The following is a 21,707-nucleotide window of genomic DNA, read 5'->3' as shown; positions in this document are numbered from 1 at the left end:
TGGTTGAGCGGGTGGTGAAGAAACTAGTGTTGATGTCATAGACTGGCTCCTCTGCTGAGCTGGACCTCCGACTAGGCGGGGACACTGCCTCCTCATGTGACCAAACTCTCCACACTCATAGGAAATCTCCGGTGCTGGTGCTGGGGACTGGAGGGAACCCAAGCACCGGGATAACTGATAGAAGGTCCTGGCATAGACGAGCCCTGACCTGATGGAGTAGGGGACGAACTCTAAGCTGGGAGAGCACTGAGAGATGAATGGCCCTGCTGAAAAATGTGTGAACCATGGCCAGATGATGCACCATGGTGAACTAGACGGGCCGTCTGAGCATATCTGAAAGGACGACCCCTACCGTGGTGGAACTGACCCCCAGAAGGAATACCGCTAAATACACCCTGTCCACGAGGCCTCTTGGCCTCCCTCTCGACCCTCTCCTGGATGCGAACTATCTCAATCTGACGAGCAATATAGACAACCTCATCAAAAGTAGCACCAGACACTCTCTCTCTAGTCATAAGCAATCGCAGCTGGAAAGTGAGGCCATCTATGAACCTCCTGACCCTCTCCTTGTCTTTGGGAACCAACCAGATAGCATGACCGGCCAACTCTGAATATCTCATCTCATACTGCGTCATATACATATCACCCTGATGAAGCGACTCGAACTGCCTGCGCATCTCCTCTTTGCAGGACTGTGGCATGAACTTCTCCACAGAGAACTGAAAAGTAGTGAACAAGTCCCCACTGGCCTCTAGAATACCTGTTTTACGGAGTATCCTCTGACACCTGTCCAAGAAGCCTTGTACATCCTCTCCCTCGGACCACTGAAAGATGGAGGCTGGAGTCTTCCAAACCTCTCCAATCGACATTGTTCATCATCAAGCATGACATGAACCGCATAGTCCTGAGCAGCTGTAATCGACTGGGCTGGTGGTGCCCCCGGTGTCTGGAATCCATGTACCACCTGCTCTGGTGTGCGGGCGGCGGACGTTTGAGTACCTCCACCAGCCTAAGAAGTGGCTGATGCAGCTGGAATAGAGACTACCTAAGCAAGACTAGTACACACCATCAGGATCTGAGCTAAGGCCTCCTAAAGGCTTGGAATCACAATAGGCATAGGTGGTGCCTGAGCTGGTGCCACAGGCTCGTCCACAACTGGAGCCTGCTCCTGAAATTGGGCAACTGGTGGGTCTGCAGGTGCGCCCCTAGCTGTAGTGTGAGCTGCACCTCTGCCCCTACCGCGGCCTCTACCATGACCTCGGCCTCTTGCGGCCCTGACCGGTGGTACTGGTGGTTGTCCATCCTACCCCGTAGTACGTGTCCTCACCATCTGTGAGAGAATTAGAACAACAAAAATTTAATTACCAGAATCAAAAGATTTGCACAACAAGAATTCAAGAATGTGAAGTTTCTTTAAGGTTCGTCAGCCTCTCGAAGATAAGTACAGACGTCTCTGTACCGATCCGCAAGACTCTACTAAACCTGCTCATGACTCGTGAGACCTATGTAACCTAGGCTCTGATACCAACTTGTCACGACCCAAAACCTAACCCATCGTGATGGCGCCTATCGTGATACTAGGCAAGCCGATATTTCCAAAACACTTTCAACATTTAATAGAAATGAATTAAGACATTTAAAATAACCAGAATTTTTCATAAAAACGGGGTAAAACCCAAAGCATAAGTGCAGAAAATTAGCCCGACATCCGACATCGGGGTGTCACTGAGTATATGAGCATCTATACCAGGAGCAGTCTAATACAACATCTAAGGAAAAAGAACTGAAATACGAATAAGATAATGAAAGAGAGCCAAGGCCTGCGAACGCCATGCAGCTACCTCGATAGTCTCCGGAATTAGCTGCTCAAATATCAACACAAGCTATGACCGGGAACACCTGGATCTGCACACGAAGTGCAGGGTGTAGCGTGAGTACAACCAACTCAGTAAGTAACAAAAATAAATAAGGAACTGAGAAGGTAGTGACGAGCTATACAAATACAGTTCATTTTTAATAATTCCAGCAAAGAATAGACATGCTTTCAAATCCTGCAGTTTAAGTCAAATCAGTTTTATACAGTTACAGTTCAAGTAATCCGGATATAGAATCTTTCAAAAATTTTACAACAATGACAGATAGCAACTAAGTGCATCAACAAATGAAAAGCAAGTATATCCTCTCAGCGCAACAGTCACTCAACTCATCACAAAAGCTCAATCACTCGTCTCTCAGCTCTCAGTACTCACACTCAATAGGTACTTGCGCTTACTGGGGGTGTGCATGCTCCGGAGGGGCTCCTTTCAGCCCAAGTGCTATATCGATGCGGCGTGCAGCCCGACCCAACCATATAAGTATCCATAAGGCTCGTTGCGGCGTGCAACCCGATCCATATACCCTCACATAGCTCACAGCTTGGCACTCAGGCCCGATCTTAGTCATTAACATCTCCAGTCCCCTCGGGCTTTCAGAAATCATACAAATCAGCCAAAAGAGATAATAATAAATATCAACAAGAAAATAAGAGGATACGAAGATATGACACGCAAGTAAATCTGTGACTGAGTACAAGACATCAAATAGCGGCTAATTAACCAAGAACCGGACCATTAAGGGTCCCAACAGTGATATCATATGGCCTAAGCATGGTTTCTAACATGAACGACAGTCAAATTTCTAGAAGATAGAGAGAACAAGCAATTAACAATAGGCTAATCGACTTTACAGTCTCACGGGATGGACCAAGTCACAATCCTCCACGGTGCACGCCCAACCTGCGGACAAAGGTCCGCTTCTGCGATCGTCCCCTCTATCTCACTCTCCACATCTGCGGAGCTTCAAGCGCATCTGCGGGCTCGCAGATGCAGAAATTCCCTCACACCTACGACCCCTGGCCATCTCCTCAACCCTCGCTTCTGCGCTTGGCCTAACGCACGCGCGTGCCCGCACCAGCGGCCACCCACCGCATGCGTGATTATATCAGAAGCTTCAAAGCTTCAGCAATTTGCCTAAGTCCAAATTCAACCCGTTAAGCATCTGAAACACACCCGAGGCCCCCCGGGACCTCAACCAAATACACCAAAAAGTAATAAAACACCATACGAACTTAGTCGATCCCTAAAAATATGTCAAACAACAACAAAAACATGAATCACCCTCCAATCCAAACTTAATGAACTTAAAACTTCAAATTTCTACAACCGATGTCAAATCATACCAAACCACGTCCAATTGATCTCAAATTTTGCACACAGGTCATATTCAATATTATGGACCTACTCCAACTTTTGGAATAGGAATCCGACCTCGATATCAAAAAGTCAACCCCCCGGTCAAACTTCCTAAAAATTTGACTTTCACCATTTTAAGCCTAAATTAGCTACAGACCTCGAATTCACAGTCCGGACACGCTCCTAAGTCCAAAATCGCCCAATGGAGCTAATGGAGTCTATTCCGGAGTCGTCGACTTCGGTCGCAACACTTTAGCGACCATTATTTTTCTGACTAATTAAAAGCGGTCGAAAATCGGTCGTTTTTCCTTTAATTTCGATCGATTTCGGTCGATTTTGGTGGATGAAATTTGACAGTTTTCTAGTAGTGTAAATCTCTATAATTAACGCTCACATTCATGCGACAGCTATGGAATTTATCATACTTTAAACTTCTGTGTTTAGAACTTATTGAGCTAGGCTTCTTCCGAAATGAATTTGACCAACTGGTGGTCAGTCACACAGGCGTACCACCCTTTAAATCACCTTACGAGCATGAATCATTATTATTAAAATGAGGTAGAAGATCCAACAGTGAGCATGTTCATGCCAAACAAATAACACTGAAAATACTTAATTCAAACACACAGGCAATGTTGCATAACAAACTAGAGATCAAAGCCACCTTTAACAGCCAAACATGTAAAATCTTAAGTAATCAAGCACAAATGTAACATAGAGCAGATCACATTTTCAGTTCATTAACTCAAAATACAAGAGGATAAGTGAGGGTTTACATATCTAAAGGCAGAAATAAAAGCAAAGGACCAAATAAAGGTCTGAAAATGCAAGGAATGAGCTCAACTACTGGTTACAGCTACAACAGCCATGAATCAACAATAAAACCCAGTTAAATCAACTTGGAAACCCAGAAATGTAGAAGGAACATAGCTTTCAAGACAAACTACGGGTTTTGATTTGTTTGGATTATAAAAACAACTTCAGATTCTACTGCTTTCTCCTTTTCCAGAACATTTTTTTTGGTTTGCTTAGATCTCAGAATCTCTTTCAACTTTTTTTCTCAGCTGTTTTTTGTGTGTGTGAGTGCGAAAATGCAGAGTGAGAGTTATTGTAAAGGAAGGTCTGTCTATGAGAGAATGAGTAAGGGAATATATATATATATATATATATATATAAGAAAAGATGAGGGTCAGGTCTGTGAGGAGAGAGAATATGCAGAGTCTATATATATATATATATATATATATATATATATATATATATATATATATATATATATATATATATATAAGAAAAGATGAGGGTTAGGTCTGTGAGGAGAGAGAATATGCAGAGTCTATTATTAGAGAATATGCGTGTGTGCTATATGCAAAAAAATATGAGAGAATGATCATGAAATCTGTCAGCCCTAAAAACAAAGGGGAAAAGGCATCTTTTTAACAGATTTGGATAATTGTCCCCTTTCAGATATACTTTTCTCATTTTTATCCCCTTTTACTTCTGTATTTACCCCTCATCCCTCTAAACACTTGCCATATTGTGTTGTTTTATTGCAGACTAGTCCTTTTCCTCCTTTTCTAGAACCTTTCAGTAATATTCCCTAAATTAAGCAATTACCCCTAGATCCTCGTCCTTTTAAACTAGACTGACCCAAAAGAAACAAGTATTGGGCCTTAGTCCAATAATCATAACTGGACCTCTACATCTTTTAATTGCATAAAAATACAATTAACCTATCTCAAACCTCTTACTCTCTCTATACTCAAATCAACCTAATAACATATTTGCTCCAATTAATCCCAACAAATCAACTAAACCAATTTGTAAATTAAATAAGGCAACAAACACTTGAACTTAGACAATTACAACTCAAAAACAAGAAATGTTAACTAACAGTAAATCGAATGCAATTTAATAGCAGAAAAGATCTTAAAACGACCTACACGAATTCACATAGCCAGTCATGAACAGAAAGTCATTATTGTCAAACAAAATGAACATGACAACTAAAGAGACTGGAGCAGCAAAAATTTACCCCGATTAACCTTGAACAAATCCGTAAAACTGGAATCCGGCAAGCCAAACGAACACCAACAAATACAGGAATTCCGGCAGGTAATGGAGATTGTAACGTGAGCACTTGCCGCCAAATTCACATGCGAGCCAATGCTACATGGAACAATATTCATTACATGCCGAATTTGAAGAAGAAGAAACAGCTTCGGAGGTAATCTAAGCGGTCAAAACGAGTTCATAAACCACTGAAAAATTGGGTAAAAATAGGCAAACTAGGGTTTCTATCCGTTTTTAGATCTGCTATACGAATCAATTGAGAGGAATTCGAGAGATGAGGCTAAGAGATTTGGAAAGAGGAGGGAACAGAGGTTATTTGGTGATGATTTTGGCGGATTTGGAGATGAGCCATCGACGAAGATACTCTTTGGGGTGGTAGGCGGCTAAGGGTGAGAGGGATGAGGAATTGGGACTGGTCTTTAGGGTTTGGGGGGTTCTTTCAGACAGTTTTAAGGGGGTTTGGAGTTCAGTTCGTAGCCGTTAGATTGATTTTGAGGGATGACTATGATTGATCAGGGACAAAACGGGGTCGTTTGGTATTAAAAGGGATCTGGGCCGGATTTTGAGGGTGGTCTAGGCGTATTATTCAAGGAGTTTGGGCCTCATGGCTTGCCCAACAAATTTTCTTTTGATTCTAATTCAAACTTGGCCAATTAAATTGAAGTTCTAATTTGACTCTAACCTAATTATTCAATTTGTCTAATAATTAACTAATTATCACCTAAAGCTTTAATTGAATTACTAACTAAAATGCAAAGAAAAACAACCAATTCAATTCTGACCCCAAAATCAAATATAGATACAAAAGCCCCTAGCTAATCGCATGTTCTCTTGTAGTGGCGCACCCAAGCTCGCTAGGAATTTTAGACTCGATGGTCTAACGTTGTAAAATAACCATAAAAAAATTATGACCAAACATTAGACCACTAGCTCTAAAGTTGCTTTGGAAGGTTTCACCCATGTTCACTAATCTGAAGTTGTAGAAGAACTGGAAAAACAAAAACAAGTATGACGAATTTTTTTTTACGTTCTTTCTGTTTATGTAGCGCTTGGCCATATTGTCAGGTTCCATAAATTTTGGATAATTGTTCTGAGTCAGTTAAAGCTTAATTGATACAATTACAGTGTCGCCGAGATGTACCCACACGTGAGGATAATAATGTTATTCAAATATTTTGATGCATGGTTTGAACTAGTGGCAGGGCAGAGCCAGGATTTCAAACTTATGGGTTCGGGTTCCTAATACTTTTAAGTTACTGGGGTTTTAATTAATAATTTGTAATTATTTAATAAAAATTTTAAGACAAATACATGATTTGAACCAAAGCTACTGGGTTCGGCTGAACCCGTAACCGACACTGTGGCTCCGCCTCTGAATAGTGGTGGCAAAATGGATAAAAGAAAATAATTATCCACTCATATTATCCATTAAAATGGGTTGAATAATGAACTTTTTAAAAACGGGTCAAATATGAATAAGAATCATATTATCCACTTAGAAAATGGATAACTAATGGCTTAATTTTACATTTATAAATCCTCAAATTGAGGGTTCCTCAAGTTTGGGAGACTAGAAATTGTCCCAAAAGTGATCATATTCAAGAAGCCATTAATAATATGGATATTCATATTATCCGCCGGTTAACTCACTTTTTATCCATATTAAATATGGGTCGGGTCGAATAATTTATCCGTTTTTATATTACCTATTATTTACCCGTCATATTCGACCCAACCCGTCTGTTTGCCGCACTTGTTTGAACTTTGAAGTTAAGGATTAAAAGTTGAAAAAATTAATGAACCAAAACTGGTACCAAACCTCCCTCGTGGTACCTCTATGGGGGTTGGCCAAAACGCGTTACAATGTACGACAAATGTTTTTATTTTCATTTTCATTGGTTTGGCTTAGAATAATACAACCAAAAGTTTACGTAGTCCTTATAATTAGCGTATTACATAGAGAGGGATATTTCTATTGAAACTTATCCCTCTCTTCTTTTTATTTCTGAAATTGAAAAACACGATTATTCTAAAACAACACAAGACTTGACGGGCTAATGCATGCCTTACAAGCGCTTATTCTGTAGTATAATTATTAAGAGTCGGCTTTGTTTGCACGTTTTTTCTTCCTTTCTGAGAGCAATTTCGCAAACCTGTGTACAAAGGACAGTATTATAACTAGCAATAAAATAGATTTATAATTAGAACTAAAGTTAAAACTCTAAATAGATAAAGAATAATGGTGCATAGATAATTATAGTATGTCTTACCTCTTTAGAGCTTCCTCATTGGTTTCAGGATTCTCTTTGGATACGGGTTTCTTCAACAAGTTTTCACCAACTTGTACCAATAAGTTCATATTAGCCTCTGTAGCATTATCCATTTGGGTTGTAGTGCCAGTTAATGCCCTTTCCTGGTATTACATACAAAGAAAGGAACATAAAATAAAAGGAGACGAAATGGTAAAGAAAGTTCTCTCTTACATTAATCTAACTTGAAATAATCCTCTCGCCGTTCCAATTTATAGGACAATATTTAATTTTTAGTCTATTGCAAAAAGAATGGCAACTTTCTAAGCTCCCGTATGGCTATAAAGTTTGGGATTTTTTTCAAAAGCTTTTTGAAAACACTGTTTGTTCATAGAATATGATCAATTTTTTAAAAAGAATAATTCAAGATAGGACAGTTTTGGGTGAAATATTTTCTTTCACTCACAAAAATTCAACTTTATTTCAAATAAAATACATGTCCAAACACAACTTCAACTTTCAAAACTAATTTTTCAAGTTTCAACCAAATCTATTTCCAAACGCTAGCTAAGTTTGTAACCATTTAACTTAAATTTCATATCTTGCCCTTGATGAAAAGCTTTTATAGTCCTACAGGTATCTATGACTTGTTTTACGTAATAAGTTTCAAAAGTCTTCATTTTTCTCTAAACTCCGTTATAAAATGGAACGGAGGGAATAACTAGGAGTGTTACGGTGTTTTTGAGCGAGATTGCCTTACTTCAATCCTGAGGTAATTCGTTTCAGCACCAAGAGCGTGATAGATGGTGGCGATGTAATAATCATTCATAATAGCACTTGCTTCAGATGACATTTCAATAAGAGGGTTCGAATTATTATGAAATAGCCAAGAAACAAGACCCCAATTATCTGCCTCCTCTGCTGTGTATGTCCCAGCAAAATCTGCAGTAGTGCCAGTCCCTAATGAGAGCAGCAGAATTTGTTTGATGTCCAATGGCTTGATAGAAGCAAATGATGGTTCCGCTTCCACACTTCTGGTTACTGTGCTTAGCGCAATTAAGGCCTGTCAACCAATATTAATTGACACAGTGATTTTTTCTATGATAATCAAAGACCCATTATGGTTACTAAAGTATAGGTAATGAGTATGCTTGTTGAGGGAATGTACCGGATTGGCAGCAGCAACAGCACCATCAATAAGATTGAACTCATACTGATTTCCTTTACCATCATCATTCTCAAAGTAATATGGAGGAAAATAAGTTGGGGCAGCCGAGGTGCCAATGCATATGTCAGACAACTTAGCATCCAAATGAGGAGAGTTTGCTATCTGTATTTGTTTCCTAATAAAGAATAATTACTAACGGCAATATTTGCAATTACATATCCAAATGATAGGTTAGGGAAAATGCATAATTGCCTCATCACTTATAGCAGGGTTTCAAATACACACTTAAATTTTGCGAGGTTCTATTACCCCCTTGAACTATTGCGTGGAGTACACGCAGGGGCGAATCTACGTTAATTTTGAGTTTAATTAACGTAGAAAGGAATTTTGAGCTAGATTCGAGTAGTTTCATTATTTTTACAATAATTTAGTTTCAACAAACTATATTTACAGTAGGAATTTTGAGCTAGATTCGAGTAGTTTCAACAAACTATATTTACAATAATTTAGTTTCAATAGTAGTATAATAGGTTTGGGAATAAGAATTTTGAGTTTAATTACTTGTTTGCTTGTAATCGTTTTCATTATTTCAAGGCCCAAGAAAAATATTAATGCTTTATTATTTTAAACTTAATATATAAATATATTTTTTCATATAAATTTATTCTGTACGGTTCGATATTTTTTCGGTTTATTTTCATAAAATAAAAGACCTACCCTAATTATCGGTACGGTTATAGATTTATATAAAAACTTATGGTTTTATTAAAAGAAACCTAAAAATCGGTTCGATGCGGTACAGTTCGGTTAGTTTAGTCGGTTTTAAATATCCATTGACATCCCTACCTCTGCCGTGCTCCCCACACTAGATCATGTATAGTAATGTTATACTTTTTCAAAATACTTAAATATATATGTGTACAATCAAGCTTAAAGTTCTCATCGATGTATTGCTTTTTTTTTTTTTATGCGTATAGGTATATGCACTCCATTAGATATTTATTTCCTTAAATGAGATAATTTGTACTTCAAGTTAACTTTTTTTTTTTTTTTTTTGGTAAATAAACACTTCAAGCTAACTTAAATAACTTTTTTGTCAGATTCAAATTTAATCTTTTACTAATTAAGCGTTTAGGGAATAATGTTTACTTCATTGAGTGATTAAACCCGCAGACTAAATAGATGGCATAAATACTGTTTATTCACTGAAAATAATATTAAAATTATAGATAATACAAATTTAATTGATAGTTTATCCACACCGAGCAATTGCTAACAATATGGATAAAATATACATCAATTATGTCTATATAAGATAACTATAAATATTTAAAATAAAACGAAGATTGTGAGAATTCCTAGTCTCCTAAACTTGAGGAACCCTCAATTTGAGGTTTTATAAATGTAAAATTAAACCATTAGTTATCCATTTTCCCTAATAGCACCAAAGGTGAATCATGGAGCCTTATTTAGTGTTGAAATAGAAAGAGCTAGCTAGTCACGAAATTCAGATGCCCTAGCATTGGAGCCATACGAAAAGCTCGCCCTAGCCCCCCCATAAGGAGCCAAGGCACTTCCAAGGGTACGATATGGAAATGCAATACCATGCACCTTTTCCTGGTGTTCCGCCTCTATTTCACATTGCTGCTTTGTCATTTCCATTGCCTCCGCCACTTCTCGAAGTTGAAAAAAGTTGAGTTCTTCAATTGGAGCTTTCCACCAACGCACATCCCTCCGGGTTCTTTGTAAGTCTTTTCCGCGGCTTCTCTCCATTTCCAATATCCCCTCTTTGTCGATCAACTCATCCATATTGACCTCACCAACATTAGCATTTCGATGGTTAGAAACATCAATATTGGGTTGAGGGTTCTCTGCGAGGAACCTATCCATGATCAAATCCACAGAAGGGTGGCCAAACGAGTAGACTTTGTTGCCTGGGGAAAAAATCACTAAGGCAACTTCTGTTGCGTTTTTTCTTTAAAGGGTGTGAATGGGAAATGGAAGAGGTTGTTATTATTCTGTATTGCTATAATAAACAATTAAACTTTCTGAAAAAACAAAACAGAAAATTAGTAATACTTGTTTAACGAAATAGATTCTGGAAAACAAGAAAACAGTATTGGAATAAATCGAGCCCACTGAATACACAGTGTGTCCTTAAGAAAATTATTCCCCTCAAGTACCCGAGGTGCTGGAATGTATCCTCCCAGGATAGAACGATTTAACTCACCAGTGTATAGGTACCAAAACTCTGATGAACTGCGAACCACTCAATGGTCGTAAAACACACTGGAAAATATTGTGCAGAAGAAGAAGAAGAAGAAGCTCAAAAAATTTCGTAAGGAAAGATTCTGAAATTCAAACTTTATTTATAGAGTTGATAGCAATGTTTCTGAAAAGGTTTGCAACCTTTCAGAAACAGCCATGGCTGTTGAAAAGGGGTGTTTGAAATATTGCGAGAAAAATATATTTAAAATAATTCGGGAAAGAAAACGGGCCTGACCGAATCGGGTCACGGGTCATGGGTTATTCCGGATTGAATTTTTCGTTAATTAATTAATTAAATAATTGAAAGGAATTTTGTCCAAAAAGATTAATCAATCAATCGATCTTTGACCAAATTCGAATCCGAATCCGAATCCGAATCCGAAGCCGAGCCGAGCGAGCGACGACGACGACGACGCGAGGCTTGCCTTTTTTTTAACTCTTTAAGAGCTAGAAGAAGAGCAATTATATATATACCCATCAAAAGCCTTTTCTTCCTTCGATATGGGACAATGTCCCTTCCCAAGGGAAACTCAAATATTTCATTTTCGCTCCATTTCTCATCCACCCTCATTAAGCTACACAAGCTTAAAATCCTAACAATCCCCCACATGACTGGAATAAAGGAATGCACGGACGCGTGTGTGTTTTACATGCAAGAATTAATTGCATCTAGATAAGTAGGCTTCCCTTTGAACTTTCCGTAGTGAACTTATATCGGATATACTCGGTCAATCGGTAGATTTGATATCTTTGAACCGTCGATCTTTGTTGTATATCTAGACAACATAAGTCACATAATCAATCCTTAACCATCTATGGTTCTCACGGTTGTGTTCGTTTCAGCCATGAACACCGCCTGATTTCATGAGTGCTTAGAGAATGTGCCTTTACTTTCATTCCCCTTGAAGCGGCTTACACTTCACACTCACATAGGTAATTTCTAAACGTGTAATCCTATAGACACACTATCTGGTCATATCCTGCCAGACTTAGCAAATCATTAAAAAACCTTTAAGCTTTGTTGACTCATCAAAAAGGCTTAATGCTTTACCTCGATTTCTGAACATTGTCTTCATCACGAGAATGGGTTGAGTTATTTGACAATGTTGAACCGTCATTCATAACTTTGTTTGATCTCTTTGAACCTAGCTCGTGGGATCTCCAGTCTGCTAGGTAGAGTTACCGTCATGATGACTTGTCCTAGACCTTAACCCCATTCCCTTTGACGATCTTTCAACTGCCTCTCTAGATAGGCCTTTTGTAAGTGGATCCGACACGTTATCTCTTGACTTTATGTAGTCAATTCTGATAATATCACTAGAGAGTAGTTGTCTAACGGTATTGTGTCTCCATAGTATATGACGATATTTTCCGTTATACATAACGCTCCCTGCCCTGCCTATTGCCGCTTGACTATTACAATGTATACAAATAGGTGCCAAAGGTTTGGGCCAAAATGGAGTATCTTTCAAGAAATTCCGGAGCCATTCAGCTTCTTCACCGGCCTTATCTAAAGCTATAAATTCAGATTCCATTGTAGAACGGGCGATGCACGTTTGTTTGGATGATTTCCAAGACACTGCTCCACCTCCAATTGTGAAAACATATCCACTCGTGGATTTAACTTCAGATGATGCATTGATCCAATTTGCATCACTATATCCCTCGATCACGGAGGGATATTTGTTATAATGCAAAGCGTAATTTTGGGTATGTTTGAGATACCCCAAAACTCGTTTCATTGCCATCCAATGTATGTGATTGGGATTACTTGTAAACCGACTCAGTTTACTAATAGCACATGCTATATCTGGTCGTGTACAATTCATGATATACATCAAACTTCCCAATACTCTTGCATAATCCAATTGTGAGTCACTTTCACCTTCATTCTTTTGAAGTGCATAACTCACGTCAATTGGAGTCTTGGAAATTTTGAAATCCAAATACTTGAACTTGTCAAGTACCTTTTCAATGTAGTGAGACTGTGATAATGCTAGACCTTGTGGAGTCTTGTGAATTCTGATTCCTAAGATCACATCAGCAACTCCTAAGTCTTTCATATCGAATTTGCTAGCCAACATGCGCTTTGTAGAATTTATATCTTCCATATTTTTGCTCATTATCAACATGTCATCAACATATAAACAAACAATGATTTCATGACCTGGAGTGTTTTTAATGTAAACACATTTGTCGCACTCGTTGATTTTAAACCCACTTGCCAACATTGTTTGGTCAAATTTGGCATGCCATTGTTTGGGTACTTATTTAAGTCCATAAAGTGACTTAACAAGTTTGCACACTTTCTTTTCTTTACCAGTTACTACAAAACCCTCAGGTTGTTCCATGTAAATCTCTTCCTCTAATTCTCCATTTAAGAAAGTTGTTTTAACATCCATTTGATGGATTTCAAGACCATACACGGCCGCTATTGCCACTAACACCCTAATAGATGTTATCCTCGTTACTGGCGAGTAAGTGTCAAAGTAATCAAGGCCTTCCTTTTCTCTATAACCTTTGACAACAAGTCTTGCCTTATATTTGTCAATAGTGCCATCAGTTTTCACTTTCCGTTTAAAGATCCATTTCGAACCTAAAGGCTTATTTCCTGGAGGAAGATCTACCAATTCCCATGTATGGTTATTCAAAATTGATTGAATCTCACTATTGACTGCCTCTTTCCAAAACGCTGAATCAGAAGATGACATAGCTGCTTTAAAAGTTTGAAGCTCATTTTCAAGCAAGAATGTCACAAAATCTGGTCCAAAGGAAGTAGATGTTCTTTGACGTTTGCTACGCCTTGGATCTTCTATACTTGGAGTATTTTCCTTTGGTTTTTCCCGAGTTCGTTTAGTTCTTTCACTTAACGACTCACATTCAGTTTTATACGGATAGATGCTTTCAAAGAATTCAGCATTATCTGATTCCATTACCGTATTAATGTGAATTTCGGGATTATCAGATTTATGAACCAAAAACCGACATGCTTTACTATTTTTAGCATATCCAATGAAAATGCAATCAATAGTTTTTGGTCCGATTTTAACCGTTTTAGGTAAAGGAACTTGTACCTTTGCTAGACACCCCCACACTTTGAAATATTTTAAGTTGGATTTTCTTCCTTTCTATTTTTCATATGGAATAGATTGCGTTTTGCTGTGGGGTACTCTGTTGAGTATTCGGTTAACTGTAAGGATAGCTTTGTCCCACAAACTCTGCGGTAATTCGGAACTTATAAATAAAGAATTCATCATTTCCTTTAATGTCCGATTTTTCCTTTCTGCAATTCCATTGGATTGAGGTGTGTAAGGTGCAGTAGTTTGATGGATAATTCCATATTCCGAACATATTTATGCAAATGGAAATTCATATTCTCCACCCCTATCACTTCTAATCATTTTGATCTTTTTATTCAATTGATTCTCCACTTCATTCTTGTATTGCTTAAATGCTTCAATTGCTTCATCCTTACTTTTAAGCAAATAAACATAACAATATCGAGTGCAGTCGTCAATAAAAGTAATAAAATACTTTTTCCCACCTCGAGATGGTGTCGACTTCATATCACAAATGTCAGTATGAATTAAGTCTAAAGGATTTGAATTCCTTTTAATAGACTTATAAGGATGTTTTACAAACTTAGACTCAACACATATTTGACATTTTGATTTATTACACTCGAATTTAGGCAACACTTCTAAATTAATTAACTTCCGCAAGGTTTTGTAATTGACATGTCCTAAACAAATATGCCATAAATTATTTGACTCCAATAAATAAGAAGAAGTTGCAATTTTATTCATACTGTTAACAACCATTACATTTAGTTTGAAGAGGCCCTCTGTGAGGTAGCCCTTTCCAACATACATTCTTGCTTACAACAACTTTATCAGAAATAAATACACATTTGAATCCGTTCTTAACAAGCAAAGAAGTAGAAACTAAATTCTTCCTAATAGTAGGAACATGAAGAACATTGTTGAGCGTTAACACCCTGCCGGAAGTCATCTTCAGGAATATTTTCCCATAACCTTCAATCTTGGCTATTGCAGTATTTTTCATGGAAAGCTCTTCTTCGGGACCAGCAGTAGAATAAGTCGCAAATACTTCCTTGACAGCACAAACTTGTCGAGTGGCTCCAGAGTCAATCCACCACTCCTTCGGATTTCCAACTAGGTTGCATTCCGAAAGTATTGCACACAGATCATCAATATCATAATTCTTCTCCACTATGTTGGCCTGTCCCTTCTTCTTATACTTTTTCGGGAGACGACAATCAGGGGCTTTGTGACCGGTTTTTTCACAATTGTAGCAGCTGCCCTTGAATTTTTTTTTGTTCTGCTCCTTAGTCTATCCAGAAGACCTCTTTCTCTTCTTGCTTTTTGGAGCAGTCTCCTCAACGATATTAGCTCCCATGATCGTTGAATTTTCACGAGACTTCTTCTCGGCTGTTTTGTTGTCTTCCTCAATCTTGAGACGAATCACAAGATCTTCCAACTTCATTTCTTTGCGCTTGTGCTTAAGATAGTTCTTGAAATCTCTCCATGAAGGAGGCAATTTTTCAATCATTGCAGCCACTTAAAATGCTTCATTCATGACCATACCTTCAGCAATAAGGTCATGAAAAATAAGTTGAAGCTCCTGAACTTGGGTTCCAACAGTTTTACTGTCTATCATTTTATAGTCTAGAAACTTGGCAACCACGAACTTCTTCAAGCATGCATCTTCAGTCTTGTACTTCTTTTCAAGTGCGTCCCATAATTCTTTCGAAGTATTCATCGCACTGTACACATTGTACAAGTCATCCTCTAAAGCGCTTAAGATATAGTCTTTGCAAAGAAAATTTGCCTGCTTCCATGCCTCAACAGTCATGAATTTCTCGTTGTCCGGCATGTCCGCAGCAGGCACTGGAGGTTCTTCACTAGTGAATTTCTGCATACCAAGTGTGGTAAGCCAGAAGAACACTCTTTGCTGCCATCCTTTGAAGTTGGCTCCGAAAAATTTCCCCGATTTCTCTGCCGGTGGAACGGCAGTCCGGCTTGACGAGGTTTTCATCGTTCCCGCAATAGTCGCAGAAGAATTTCCGTTATCAATTGCCATTTCTCACTGTAAACAACAGAAGAGTTCAATTAATGGAAAAATCAGAACAGTACACAATACTGTTATTAAAAAAAAAAAACAGTATGTATAAAAACCGAAGTTTTTATATACTGTTTTACAGAAAAACGATGAAGTTTTTATGTTCTTCAAATCGTCTTACGAATTTCAATACTCTGATGAAGTTTTTATATCTTTAAATCAGAATAGTAAAATTCAGAAGGAGTATAAAATCACACAGGTTTTAATCTCTACAAACAAAATACAGAATATAAAAAAAAATTAATTTCCTTAAGATTATTATTATTCTGTATTGCTATAATAAATAACTAAACTTTCTGAAAAAATAAAACAGAAAGTTAGTAATACTTATTTAACGAAATAGATTCTGGAAAACAAGAAAACAGTATAGGAATAAATCGAGCCCACTGAATACACAGTGTGTCCTTAAGGAAATTATTCCCCTAAAGTACCCAAGGTGCTGGAATATATCCTCACAGGATAGAATGATTTAACTCACCAGTGTATAGGTACCAAAACTCTCATGAACTGCGAACCACTCAATGGGGGTGTTTGAAATATTGCGGAAAAAATATATTTAAAATAATCCGGGAAAAAAAACTAGCCTGACCGAACCGGGTCGCGCCGAAGCCGAAGCCGAGCGAGCGACGACGACGACGGCGCGAGGCTTGCCTTTTTCTTAACTCTTTAAGAGCTAGAAGAAGAGCAATTATATATATACCCATCAAAAGCCTTTTCTTCTTCCGATAAGGGACAATGTCCCTTTCCCAAGGGAAACTCAAATATTTTATTTTTTCTCCATTTCTCATTCTCCCTCTTTAAGCTACACAAGCTTAAAATCCCAACAGAGGCACCTTTTGGATTACACTTCTCCATCTCACCCTTCCTTTGTCTACAAATTTAGAGGCTTAGCCTCATTTTTAGAAATGGAAAATCTGAAATCTTCTCCTCTCTTTCCTACATTGTTGCATTATTTTCTAAATAAACATAAGTGTCAAGTGTGATTTGCTTCGTTTGTTGAGTTCGCTGAAGTTCTGTGATTTGAAGTGCCGCTATCACAGAATAGTTATTCCGTTCTATCTTGGGAGGAATTAATCCGTATAACTTGGGCAACAGTGAGGGAATTAAATTCCTTAAGGACACACTGTGAATTCAGTGGGTTCGGATTTAATTTTGTTCTTCCTATGCATTTCTGTTTCTCTTTTACTTTACATGTTTTCTGATTTTGAATACAGATTACCAACAATCTTAAGAAATTTAGTATTATTTTTGGAAGGATGATAAAAGGAAAAAACGGAGCGGAATCATAAGTACATGGAAAGATTGCAAAGAAAAACTTCATGGTGTTGAAGAAATGGAAGGTGTTGATGTTTTAAAAAGAACTGGCTTTATCAACCATTGGGATACTTACCGTGGTCCTAGAAATTAAATGTCAGAGAATAATTAGCTCTCAGGCATGAAACGAAGAAAAAGAATTTCGCTTCTGGTTTATATATAAAGTAAGCTTAATCTAATGTGTCCTATCCATGGAAGAATACACAATTCCTTCAACCTTGATAGAGAAGAGAAGTGACGTGAAGTTTTCAAATTGGCAAAGAGATATTGTTACTACAGTAAGTGCTTGGTCATGCACGTCGTCGTGGAAAGACAATCAATCTATATATCTATATAATTGCGGGAATAGTATAGCTGATGTGGCACCTTCCACGGAAGAGGGTTGATATTTTTCTTTTTCCTTGTTTATTTATGTTTTTCCCTATTTTCTCCTATTTATGTTCTTTTATGAGAAAAGAAAAAACTCAAACGTCGCGTTCTTCTCTTCAATCCTTTTTGTAACTGAAATTGCTTGCAACGCCTTTGCTATTCAACTCTCTCGCTCCTGTCGCAGATGCCTTTCGCCCTTCTATACAACGCCCTTTCAGAGCCTTCTCCTCTATTCTAAATTACCACGAATAGTTGATTTTTTTTTTATTAGTTGAAGATTTCAGCCTCATAGGGCGAATCGTTTGCGGCAGGATAATGGAAGATTTGGTTATCAAAATTCAAAGGCGGATTAGGGTGATTTCAGATTGAATACATTCCTACGACCTACGACAACAGGTAAATGTTTACCGTCCTTCTGTTCTTCATTTCTTGTATTTATTTTGAGTTTCAATTTCCTATTTTGTCTTCGACTCTTTGATAGAAATTAGTCAATGTATGTAAAACATTAACAGCTTACTTCAATTGGGTTCGGAAAGATGGTGCGGTGGAAGATCCAATCTTACTTCTGATGTCTATATGCCCAGGTGAGTATAAAATTACAAATTATGGATGCCAATTATAGAGTTTGATCTATTTCCTGTAAGGTGTTTTAAGTTGATTTTGATAGTAGTAGTAGTAGTAGGGACATATCTGGGACTAAGGAGGAGCAAAATCAAAGTCAATGAGTTCCCACAAGTGGGGTCTAGGAGGACTAAAGAGAAGGAAATGAGAAATTTATTCGATTGATGCAGTAAAGTGCTTCGGCATTAGGCTTTACTTTTCTTTTTGTGCAATTCTTTTTTCTGCCTTTAACTAGAAGCTCCAGTTCATTTCGGTAGTTTGTATCTTATTAATGTGCATTCATTTGAGGCTTTGCTTGGAACTATGAATATGAAATTTGCACACGGTGGTGTAGTCTTAATCTTGACTCCCTGTGCTGTGAGTAGAAGAAATAGTTTACATAAAATTTTATAAATTAGTGAGAGAAGAAGAGAATGATATTTAAGAAAATTATATAAGGCATGAGAAAGGCTAAGAGTGTAATATTCAAGAAAGCTATAGAAGGCATGAGAAAGGCTTTCACTTTGACGCGCAAATAAATAATGAGTTTATATGGAAAAAGAAAGGTATCACGGGTTCTTTATGTTTATCAAGCTTCAAATGCTAGATCTTTAATAACCATAAATACACATCTTGATCTTTCATACTGCTTTCATACTATTGATGCAGCATTATCAAAGATAAAGCTATATTCCATATATGCATAAATATCTTTTGCCCAAGAGCATACTGAAAAAAGAAAACGTGATTGACAAATTCAAATTTTCTTTCTATTATTTTACAAGTTCTCAGTATAATGAGTGGTCCATCAGTTTTAACTGTCTTTGGACTTTAGTGGAATAATGTTATATTTTTTTGACTCTTTTTTGTGTAGAACAGTTGAACAAAAGCTTTTACAGAAAACAGAACATAAGTTATTAGCTTCTCTTCTTTCGCACATGTCTTTTCATTAAATCAATACTGTTAAAGTGATTTTGTTGGCTTTTGTTATGTATCCTTCTGCCGGCTATATGATTGATGTGTTCTCAATTTATATAATACTCCTTAAATGATATGACTATTAATGACTTAAAATATTGATATCTTACTTTACTTTTATGTTCTAAACTATTGATGCTTGATTATAGATCATCATATTATTGCAACAACTTGTCTTGCTCTTGCTCCCTTCTGAAGTTGCTGATTTATCCTTCAGGTATCTATTGGAGATATGATTGCTTGTGACAATAAAAATGTAAGTTTTCTTTGTTCAATGCTTATTGTTTGTATCCTTTACTTAATTGTTATATTTTACTTTTCTTCTGTATACTCCTATGTAATTAGAGATTATTGTGAACCTGATTACTATTTGCTAGAAGACAAAGCAAGTCAATATATTTTTAATGCCTCTTGACTTATTTTCAAATATAACGAGCATGACTATTAGCTCAGGACAAGTACTAAATACTATTGATGAAGAGATATAAAGGCAAGCAGAGCAAATGGAAAAAAGAGAAGATTGATTAATATAAAAAAGAAATTATTTGGTTGCATGTCAAGTAAGATAAACCTTACATGTTGAAATATATTTATGTTTTGGATAATACACATTCCTCCATGGACTGCTTTTAGGTCTGCATCATATCATGTTCATAAATTTAACGCTGGTGGTGCTAAATGCTATTCATGTTCATAATATCGGATGTTTCACTTCTTACTAAAATAATTACATTTGCACTATTGCATCTGAATTTGTGTTTTAACGTGTTTTAAATGTGCATTTTGATCTATTCTATGACATAGTACTTTTTGATAGATAAAGTAAGTTGTGAGGAGCTAGGAGCACAGGGATATGAATTGAATACCGTCTACCCAACTGATGCGTCGATGATTCTATACTTCTACAAAAGTTGGCTTGGGACCTGAAATACATGAACCTTTCAGATTTCTTGAAGAAACATATTTGCTATTCTAGGAGCATTAATCTGCACATTTTCAGTTGATCTGTACTTTGATACAGTAAATTATGATACTTATTAGATGAAAATTATGGGTTTATATCTTATAGTTTTCAATAATAGGGTGAGTTGCATTACTTGTTGGATGCCACTGCTTCATTAGGGGTTGTAAGATTGAAATATGAAGCCTGACCTACTGGATTACTTACAGCTTAAGTGCTCTTGAATTGAGATCACAGGTTGCTTTGTCATTTTAGGAGTACATTGCCAAATACTGTTCTCTGATTCCTAAACTATTCATTTATATTGCAGAACAATCTAAAATGTCTTAGGAATATATAAAACATCTACATACAATATGTACATATTCTTTAACTGTTATTTATTATTTTAATATTCCTTATATGTTTCGTTGTCCTTAAGTTGATTGTGATTGTATTATGCTTCTTTTTGCATTGTGTCAAAGTTCATTGACTGTCACAACAAAAAAAAAATAAAACAGCACCTATATATACGACTTGTATTTTTTACGGTAATTGAGATCATCAGGACCAAAAGAAAGGTAAACAAAAAGACAATGGAAAAGGAACAAGAGGAGGAAGAGAAAGAACTAATACAGTTTATATGCATCAAGATATGAATAAGTAAATATTCATCATTTAACTTATATGTGCATTTGGCAAAAGAAAATATTTGCATATATCCCAAGTCACGGGGAGTAAAGTGACGAACTCAAAAATAATAAGAATAATATTAAAATAAAAGCAACAACTGTTATTTAGCTATGTCATATTACAAGATAATTTTGAGATAATTTGAGAAACTAGAATATTATATTATAAAAGGTGTGACTTGAGTAGCTTGACATTCAAAAAAACACAAAACATGAAAGTAAAAAGAATCGGGTCCAAGAGCAACAATGTTTTGCTATTCTTTGAATCTTTCTTAAATACATAGAACGTGAATAAGCTTCATTAGTAATAGATAAATAACTAAAAGTTATATAGAAGTATACGTTCTAATCGAACAAAATTTATGAATTAACCCAAATATATGTTAATTATTTATAATTTTCTCCTAACATTATAAGCATGCTTTTTTTTTTTATAAATTTAAATATATCATTTTATGATCGCGCGAAGCGCGAGCAAATTTACTGGTCATCATATAGATGAAGGTCATAGTGATGATCGGTAGTTATCGTATGGCACAAACGCCAAACGAGGGAAAAGCAAAATTGAGCGTGAAAGGGTGCAAAAGGAAAGGTTGTGCCTCTTTAGAAAATCAGAAGCGATTATGATTTTGAAATGGCACAAATGGCAAATTCAAAATAGTGAATCAAGAAGAAAGTGGCCAA

The 21,707-nt window shown here is 36.8% G+C and overlaps 2 protein-coding genes and 2 long non-coding RNA genes across 4 annotated transcripts; 1 reads left to right on the top strand and 3 right to left on the bottom strand.

Moving 5' to 3' along the window:
- Positions 1 to 230: 230 nt before the first annotated feature.
- On the bottom strand, positions 231 to 701 carry LOC138902364 (uncharacterized). Its single transcript, XM_070190222.1, has one exon. It carries the CDS (start codon positions 699 to 701, stop codon positions 231 to 233), a length of 471 nt encoding a protein of 156 aa, XP_070046323.1.
- A 934-nt stretch (positions 702 to 1,635) lies between these two features.
- Positions 1,636 to 5,791, bottom strand: LOC138903464 (uncharacterized). Its single transcript, XR_011412555.1, has 2 exons — positions 5,266 to 5,791; positions 1,636 to 1,905 (listed from the first exon to the last, which is right to left on the bottom strand). It is a non-coding gene; the product is annotated as an uncharacterized lncRNA (long non-coding RNA).
- A 1,378-nt stretch (positions 5,792 to 7,169) lies between these two features.
- Positions 7,170 to 10,610, bottom strand: LOC104119713 (patatin group D-3-like). The gene is made up of 5 exons (XM_033652415.2): positions 10,332 to 10,610; positions 8,721 to 8,906; positions 8,313 to 8,615; positions 7,574 to 7,716; positions 7,170 to 7,456 (listed from the first exon to the last, which is right to left on the bottom strand). The coding sequence occupies exons 1-5, from the start codon at positions 10,608 to 10,610 to the stop codon at positions 7,399 to 7,401; spliced, it is 969 nt and encodes a 322-aa protein (XP_033508306.2). The 3' UTR covers positions 7,170 to 7,398.
- Positions 10,611 to 17,851: 7,241 nt separating this feature from the next.
- Positions 17,852 to 20,755, top strand: LOC104113866 (uncharacterized). The gene is made up of 4 exons (XR_690283.4): positions 17,852 to 18,209; positions 18,326 to 18,397; positions 19,541 to 19,608; positions 20,209 to 20,755. It is a non-coding gene; the product is annotated as an uncharacterized lncRNA (long non-coding RNA).
- The last annotated feature ends 952 nt before the right edge of the window (positions 20,756 to 21,707 follow it).

Source organism: Nicotiana tomentosiformis, chromosome 12, assembly GCF_000390325.3.
Source record: "Nicotiana tomentosiformis chromosome 12, ASM39032v3, whole genome shotgun sequence".
NCBI classification, from domain to species: Eukaryota; Viridiplantae; Streptophyta; class Magnoliopsida; order Solanales; family Solanaceae; genus Nicotiana; species Nicotiana tomentosiformis.
Note: the sequence above shows the minus strand (reverse complement) of the source record. Positions and strands in the feature narration are given on the sequence as shown.

Excerpts from the sequence above, each read along its gene's own strand:
- LOC138902364 (XM_070190222.1), bottom strand. The coding sequence starts at position 701 with ATGCCACAGTCCTGCAAAGAGGAGATGCGCAGGCAGTTCGAGTCGCTT.
- LOC104119713 (XM_033652415.2), bottom strand. The coding sequence starts at position 10,610 with ATGGATAGGTTCCTCGCAGAGAACCCTCAACCCAATATTGATGTTTCT. Across the intron at positions 8,907-10,331 it reads AGGCGGAACACCAGGAAAAG|TTCTTTATTAGGAAACAAAT; the intron begins GTGCATGGTATT and ends CGTTAGTAATTA. Across the intron at positions 7,717-8,312 it reads CGAATTACCTCAGGATTGAA|GAAAGGGCATTAACTGGCAC; the intron begins GTAAGGCAATCT and ends ATGTAATACCAG.